Here is an 8,065-nt window from a genome sequence, read left to right on the forward strand (position 1 = left end):
ATAAATATATTCTGTTACGCTAATTTCTGGTGTTTCTCTGTGCATTTAGGTTTTTGACATCTTCTTTTCTAATAATACTTAGCATCACCCCTTGCAGGGCCCACTCTCCTTTACGTCTTATCATCCATGAGACACTCCAGTGACTGAGGGATTCTTGTTTACCACAATCCAGTGAACAGAGATGGAAGGAGGCAAGAAAGTAAGGAAGAAAGGGAGAGAGGAAGGAAGGAAGGAAGGAGGGAGGGAGGGAGGGAGGGAGGGAAGGAAGGAAGGAAGGAAGGAAGGAAGGGAGGGAGGGAGGGAGGGAGGGAAAGAAAAAGAGAAGGAAGACAGACACACAAACTCTGGATGTGGGGAGCAGAAAGGTTACTTGTAAAATTAACATCTCTGAATTTCTGAAGTAGATGGTTGCCTATATGGTATGTCTTCAGGGTCTCTAAAAATGGACTCTTGCATCTTCTCCTCCTCCATTCCCACCAGCTCAAGGATTTCTTTTTAATCTGGGACAAGGCTCAAGTTTGGAGCATTGTCTCATGGTTAGAAGCTAAGCTGTAATTTATAAACACTTCTAGGAGAGGTAATACATTGATTTAAAATCATGCAAAAGTAGAACTGACAGATATCAGGTTCATAACTTTTAGAAGGAAGAAGAGAAAAAGCTTTAGGCACCTAAAGGCAGTAGGCAGAAGACACTAGGTAATGGAAAAAGAGAAAAGGAGGAGGCTCGAAGCTAAGTTTTATCTTCCACCCAATTCTGTTGAAGGTTAACTACTATGGAATGAGAAGGGAGAAGCTGGAAGGGGAGGGACCACACTTCATGAGATGTGGGCTACAAAGCCCCTCACTGGGGTAACTCTTGATCACATTCAAACTGCTTTTGTTTGTGGCAAGAAGAAAAGGGGCAGTTGCATGGTGAGATGCCCACAGAAATAGAGCATCTGAAGATCAACAAATGATTTTACCAAGTCTCTTCCCCAGAAATAGAAATGAAAAACATTTTTTTTTTTAATTCTCTGTCTTTGACTCTTTTTTTGGGTTTGCCAGTCTGCCAGTCTCTGTCTTAATTATCTGTCTCTACTGTTGTCTTTTCCTCTTTAATAATGACCAAGTTCAAAGAAACCTGAGAAGCCCTGATCCTAGCACCTTTTCCTGAGTCGCTAGGGAACTCCCCCCACCCCCCCCCCCCAGGGAATTATTGGGAACAAGTCTTTCTCATAAAGTCAGGCTCCACACAGCACCAATATGGCTAAGGGCCAGAGTAAAGAACCCGGGAGGACTAGAGTTTGGATAAGTATGGTTTAAAGTCTGTTCTAGACAGTCCAAATCCCCTGACCTCAAGGGGGAGGGCTCTTTTCTCCAGCAGAGCCAGCTTTTGTGCAAGGTATTTAGTATGTCAAAATATCAGTCTGTGGCCTTGCAGTTAGGTCTCCTAGGTCCTTTTTTCAGCTCTGCCCCTGGGTGATCCTGGTTAACTGAGCTCCCTTTCTTCTCCCAAACATTTGACCCTTGACCTACCTACCTGACTAGAGGCAAGAAAAATCAGTGCAGGACTAGCAGCTCTTCGGAACACAGATTTTAGAGAAAGGAGAGGGCAGATTACCGTTAAACTATTTCAAGTCTAGAGCCTTTCCCCACTCTGACAGATTGGTAACAAGGGTCCAGGAGCCTCTCCGACGGCAGTCTCCGAGGACCTACAGTCCCAGCCTGGCCGAAGAGCGCCATCTGGCGGCCAGTCTCCCGACCCGAATTCTCTTTGCACAGCCAAAGTTACCAAAGCCAGCGCTAGACCTGGACAGGAGCTGTCACCTCCTTCCCTCCGTCATTTTGGAGACCCCGCCCCTGCCTGGAACGCACCTCCTCCCGAATAGACTAGCCCTAGCGCCTCCCCCGCAGAAATGCCGCCCTTCCACCCACAGGAGATGAACGTTCCCCCCAGGGATCTGCTCCACCTCGTCGCCCACAGAGAGCCTGCCCCTCCCCCCACGGGAACCTGCCCCACGCCCTCTTCCTTCCCCTCAGGGAGCATGCACCGCCCCGCCCCGTCCCTCTCCAGGAAGGGACTCCTCTCTTATCCACCCCCTCACTGAGAGCCTCTTTCAGTCCAAAGAATTCAAATCCAGGTTATTAATGAGGCCTCCCCTCCTCTCGTCCCCAGAGAACCCCGCCCTGCCACAGGCTCGGCCCCTCGTGCCCTCCCCCTCTTCGCCCCACCGCCGCCGGGGGCCCTAGCCTTCTCCCAATCCTCACCGGCGGGCGGAGCTCCTGAGGGCCCGGCCTCGGGGTGGGCGGTCCCACCGTGACGTCATTTCCGTCCGGGCCTGGCCGAGGTTCGGGCTCCGTGGGCCGAGGGAGGGGGTACGGAGGTGGCAGCTGTAGGAGGAGGCGGCGCGGAAGGCCGAGGAGCTCAAGCCCCGACCAATCCCCGTGTCCTGGGCCGCGACCCCTTAGCCTGCACCGCACCAAGAGGCGGAACTGGCCGGATGGGCCGCTGAGCCCGATTCGGGGACCGGTGAGGCTCGAGCAGAGCGGGCTGCTGGGTCCGGGGCGGGAGCTGACCCACGGGGCTGCGGGGTCTGGGATGCTGGGAGGGAATGGTGAGGGGAGAGGGTCGGGCTTGCCTCTCTTGCTTGCCCGGCGGGGAGTCAGGAGCTGGGGGAGCCGCCGACCGGCGCGGCTCGGACTGTGAGGCTCTCTTGGGGGAGGCCTGGCAGCGGCCGGGTGTGAGGAGGGGGCGGGGTTGTGGGGGTCTTTAATGCATCGGAGGTGCCGCACTTGGGATTCTCATCCAGAACAGGGCTGTCGGGGGAGAGAGAGCATGCCTCTGGCGAGGGGTTTGGGAAGATGGTTCTTAGCGGGGGAGGTAGAAAACAGGCTTGGAAAAATTTCCCATGACCCTCACTGAGAGGTTTGAAGAGCTCTTCTCTCCCTAGAGGGTGAGGTTGAACATCTGAAGTAGGGAATCCCAAGAGTTTGGGGGGATCAGTTACCCTGTTTGGGAGGGACAGTGTTCCGAGAGTCCCTGCACTGAGATACTGTACTGAAGGAGTGTGGGAAAGCCTGGCCACCCCCAGGTATCTGAGCCTGCACGTCTTTACAGTGTGGAGCCCCCTGGAGCTAAGATCAGGATGTTCCACTTCATGAGGGACGTGGAGCCTGAGGATCCCATGTTCCTGATGTGAGTGTTCCCTTCTCCTCATGCTGTAGAGCACCCATCCCACTCAAGGTCTGGAGGAGTTCAGACAGATGTCTGGGTTCCCGTTGCTGGGAATGGTTGGGACTGAGACGATGGCTGGACACTCAGCTCCAGCTCTGACTTAGAGGGGAAGCAGGTTGCACCTGTGTCATTGTTTCCCTGTGACTTTTGGTGTGTGTGTGGGATTGGTGGGAGGTGTCAACTGCATGGTGGTTCTGCCATCCATACTGTATACTTATTCTACAGGGACCCCTTTGCCATTCACCGTCAGCATATGAGCCGTATGTTCTCAGGTGGCTTTGGATATAGCCCCTTCCTCAGCATCACGGATGGCAACATGCCAGGGACCAGGCCTGCCAGCCGCAGGATGCAGGTAATGGTGCCGCAAAGGTACCTGAGACCCAAAGAAAAGTTAGAGGGTGTCTAGTAGAGCACTTCATTTTTCTTGCACTGCAGCCTAAAACTTAGCAAATGAAACGGTCTTCTCAGAGTGAAGGAAGGTACGTAAATAAAAATTGATACAAGGCTGATCCCCAAAATGTGAAGATAATTAACATCGTCAATTTACCACTTTTCATATTTGAAATTAGCCAATTCTGTGGCAGAAACTCTCTGAATCACCCAACTTGATCAGACCTCTTCCTCAGCTATCCTGAACTGGGCCAAAACATCCCTGGCCACCTGTGGCCAGGTCATGGGGAGCAGGCAAGGTCTGGGAGAGGTGCTGACACCAAGACATTTTCACTGTCTCCAGGGACTTGCTGCACCCTCTCCCATGCACAGATGTTCTTACCAATCCTTGATAACTCAAAGAGCAGTCCAGTGTTCCTGGTCGCCTAGTCATTGGGACCTCAGTGAATGTGCATGACTTGGGTCTTCATGCATAATAAGGATCTATCCAAGCAATGAATCTTCTTGACTGTGTTAGGTCCCACCCCACCCAACCCCCACCACCGCCCCAGGTTAGTTTGCTAGGTATGGGGCCTACTTGCCTGGTTAATTTGAAAAACAAAGGCATCTTGATTGCCCAGGTTATTTTCAGAAACCAGAGTCAAAAGGCCAAACCAAGTTCTTTGTCTCACTGATGGGGTCTGGAAAAAGGGCTCTGATCCCCTTTTGAGAGGAGGATGGAAGATAAGCTAATACCCTGGGCCTGGTTTGGAATTGTAATGAGAGAGGGTGTGGGTTCTAATTTCTCTTCCTTATGGATTTTTAGGCTGGGGCTGTCTCCCCCTTTGGGATGCTGGGAATGGTGAGTCCTTATTGTCCATTGTTCTTCTACCTCAGACACACTCTATAAGCTTTAGATGTTATTTTTAAATGTGCCTCCCCAGAATAGCCCCAGGATCTTCTCTTATTAGAGTGTTCACTAAAATATGAGCCTATTGGGTGCTTTGAGCCCTGTGAATTAAAGACGCTAACTTATTTGCTGACTCCTGTACTTACAGGAGCCATTCACATTCCCCACCCAGTGCCGTCGACTCATAGCGACCCTATAGGACAGAGTAGAACTGCCCCATAGAGTTTCCAAGGCACGCCTGGTGGATTCGAACTGCTGACCCTTTGGTTAACAGTCATAGCACTTAACCACTATGCCACCAGGGTTTCCCCATTCACATTAGGAAGATGTAATTGTCTAGCAAACTTTGTCCTTTTGAGAAGGGAAGTGCAGCTGAATAGCCAACTGGAGATAATTCTTCGATTTTGTAATAATTTCACATCCTACCTCTTTATAAGTTAGATTTCATTAGCTTTAACACATTTCCTAAAGATAGGGGGAAACAGGGCAGTCAGGATTCAGGATAAGAAGGAAAATTGGATCAAGGCAGCCATAGAGACTGAGGAGGAGGTCGACAGTGTACGGGAGGAGAAACATCAGTGTTCTGGTCTTGGTAATGAAGAATGTGAAAGAGCAGTCATTTGATGTGAAGAAAAAAGGGAACGTGTAGCCATGTGCCAGTGGGTACCTAAACATGATGATGTCTGAGCATGGACTTTGAGTTCCTGACTGTTTTCTATCTCTTTCCTCTAGTCGGGTGGCTTCATGGACATGTTTGGAATGATGAACGACATGATTGGGAACATGGTGAGACTCTGGTCCTATACCCTTCGCCAGCCTTGTCCTCAGTGATGCTGACAACACTCAAGTTCTCTGAGGCAGGAGTGGGAAAGAGTGTTCTAGTAAAGGGGTCAGGCTGCATAAAGTCATTGAAGCCAGAGAGCACTGGGATTCTGCTTCTGCTCTCAGGCCTGAGTGTGAAGAAGCAGCTCTCTGATTAAGTATCCAGTTAATCTCTTAAGGTCCTTTTTGTTTATAATTAGACCCAGAGGGCTTTGGGGGACAATGGTGAGGCCTGATGTTTTCTCAGTTCTCATATTTTGTGAGAAAGTTATAGGCAAGAACACGCACTGAAGGGTGGGCTCACGTCTTCAGAGGAGAAACCCGTCCCTGTTCAATCCTTTCATACCTTTTCCTCTTCAGGAACACATGACAGCTGGAGGCAATTGCCAGACCTTTTCATCCTCCACCGTCATCTCCTACTCCAATACAGGGGATGGTGCCCCCAAGGTCTACCAAGAGACATCAGAGATGCGCTCAGCACCAGGCGGGGTAAGTTGGGGGGCTCTCCTGTCCCACAGAAAGCAGGATTGAGTGGTACCTACAGAAACCCTGGCTTTTTTTATTTCTCCCCAAGATTTGGGTTTGGGCGGTTTGTTTTTCCTGGGTTGGTGTAGCTAGGTTTTTGAAGGGGCAGCCGAATATGCCATTTGCACTTTCATACCAGATCCGGGAGACACGGAGGACTGTACGGGACTCGGACAGTGGACTAGAGCAGATGTCCATTGGGCATCACATCCGAGACAGGGCTCACATCCTCCAGCGCTCCCGAAACCACCGCACAGGGGACCAGGAAGAGCGGCAGGACTACATCAACTTGGATGAGAGTGAGCCTTCTTTCCTGCCCACCACCCTTCCCTCTCCTTGGCCAGTAGCACGCAGTCCAGCTCCTGTGAGCTAGGAGATATTGTCTTTCCCTGTCCCTTGGGCAAAATTATGGATGAGCCTCTTACTCCTATCTTACTTGGAGCTCTGTTGTCAGCTTAGGGGCTGAACCAGATGTTGACAATGTCCTTACCAAGGAGGGGCAAACTTTGCCACCTAAGTCAGTATTGTGCTCTGCCTGCCTATATCTGGTTTTTTTTTTTTTTCTCTCTTCTTCATCTTTTGGAAATCAACGAATATTTATTAAATATTTACTGTGTGCATGGAACTATGCTCTTTAAGGGAGGTCTAACTGAATAGTTATCTCATTTGTGATTTCTTTTTCCAGTAATTATGCCTTAGGCCTGCCAGTGGAACCATGGAAGAGCTAAATAAAGAAGTTGCTGCCTTCCTCCAACACACCCCCACCCCCTCCCACCTCTACACACACTTTTGTTTACCCGTTTTTTGGTCTTAAAAGGCTGTGGCTCACTTTTACATCTGGCTCCAGATGCCAGTACCTGTAGACAGGTATCACATCTGGTCTCTGTCCTGTCCAGGTGAGGCTGCAGCATTTGATGATGAGTGGCGGAGGGAGACATCCCGATTCCGGCAGCAACGCCCTCTTGAATTTCGAAGGCATGAGGCTTCAGGGGGTGGGGGACGGAGGGCTGAGGGGCCTCCCCGCCTGGCTATACAAGGACCTGAGGACTCCCCCTCCCGACAGTCCCGCCGCTATGATTGGTGAAGGCTCCAGGCCCTCAGCCTCTCTTGTAAGTATGGGGATGGAGAAGAACCATGAGGGATCGAACACGGGGTGAAGGGGGATGTACTGGTGTTAACGTGTCAGTAATGCTATGAGGCAGAAGCAGTACAGGTTTCTACCAAGTACTGTCTTTGATAGTATAAGTTTTATTTGGCATGGAAAGAGGAAAAATGGTCTAGCTGGAATAGGGGATTAACCCCTACTTGTGACTTTTATATTTTCTCTTCTTCTGACTTGTGTTCATCTTTCTTCCCCCTCTAGGTACAAACTGTGAGAGGCTGAGAAATCATCCCCTGAAATAACTTCTCCCTCTCCAACTCCCACCCCCAATTTAATATTAAATTAATAGGCAAGCTGGCCCCCACCTCTCCCTGGGGGTCTCAGGGAGAACTTTTCACAGCCCCTTTTACCTACTTTTCCTTCTTTAATTCCCTTACTATGGTGACTCCTTCTCCTGTATCCACTAACTTGATTTTTTCATTTTGCTGCTCCATTATCCTCTCACGTCTCCAATTCTGCTCCTGCCATGCAGTGAAGGAAGGGTCTTTGGGGGTAAGCTCTGGGTCCAGAGGCCTCCTCCATCCATCCCTCAGCTCTCCTGGGTCTTTGTCCACTTCTTCCTCAGAGTCCTTGCTACAAGGGCCATAGTCCTCATCCAGGACTGTGGAGGGAGAGAACTGGTTTCGTTCCCAACTCCTCCCCTCCTCTCCCACCCACGCACATCACCAAAATCTTCCCTATACCCTTCTCTGCCTTTATTTTTGATTTGTGCAACTTGTAACTAGGTGTTTATGGAATAAAGAAGAATGGAAAAAAGACTAAGTAGGGTTCTGCCTGTACTTTTGAGCTTTTCTCGTGTTTAATTTCAACTCATTTGTCTCCTTCTAGTCATATTCTTACCTTCCCTCCTGTCTCCACGTGTAGCCTTCTTAACTCAAAGTTCAAGCCTGGAACCTTAATGGTAATGGCAACGGGATTGTCAGAGCACTGGCAGATGAAGGGAAGCAGTGATACTCAGCTGGGCTAGGCTAGGGGGGTGAAAACTTAAGCAGCTCTTTTGCAGGCGCTCTCCCTCACTTTTTGCTGGAACTTCACTCTTTGGGGGAAAGTAGGGCATATTTCA

The 8,065-nt window shown here is 50.1% G+C and overlaps 1 protein-coding gene across 1 annotated transcript; it reads left to right on the top strand.

Annotated features, from left to right (window-relative positions):
- Positions 1-2,332: 2,332 nt before the first annotated feature.
- MLF2 (myeloid leukemia factor 2) lies at positions 2,333-7,764 on the top strand. Its single transcript, XM_010590840.3, has 9 exons — positions 2,333-2,509; positions 3,098-3,175; positions 3,440-3,566; positions 4,410-4,445; positions 5,226-5,279; positions 5,676-5,804; positions 5,980-6,139; positions 6,737-6,949; positions 7,204-7,764. The coding sequence occupies exons 2-8, from the start codon at positions 3,126-3,128 to the stop codon at positions 6,922-6,924; spliced, it is 744 nt and encodes a 247-aa protein (XP_010589142.2). The 5' UTR covers positions 2,333-2,509; positions 3,098-3,125; the 3' UTR covers positions 6,925-6,949; positions 7,204-7,764.
- The last annotated feature ends 301 nt before the right edge of the window (positions 7,765-8,065 follow it).

This window comes from Loxodonta africana, chromosome 4 (genome assembly GCF_030014295.1).
Source record: "Loxodonta africana isolate mLoxAfr1 chromosome 4, mLoxAfr1.hap2, whole genome shotgun sequence".
Lineage (NCBI taxonomy): Eukaryota > Metazoa > Chordata > Mammalia > Proboscidea > Elephantidae > Loxodonta > Loxodonta africana.

Excerpts from the sequence above, each read along its gene's own strand:
- MLF2 (XM_010590840.3), top strand. The coding sequence starts at position 3,126 with ATGTTCCACTTCATGAGGGACGTGGAGCCTGAGGATCCCATGTTCCTG. Across the intron at positions 4,446-5,225 it reads CCTTTGGGATGCTGGGAATG|TCGGGTGGCTTCATGGACAT; the intron begins GTGAGTCCTTAT and ends TCTTTCCTCTAG. Across the intron at positions 6,140-6,736 it reads CTACATCAACTTGGATGAGA|GTGAGGCTGCAGCATTTGAT; the intron begins GTGAGCCTTCTT and ends TGTCCTGTCCAG.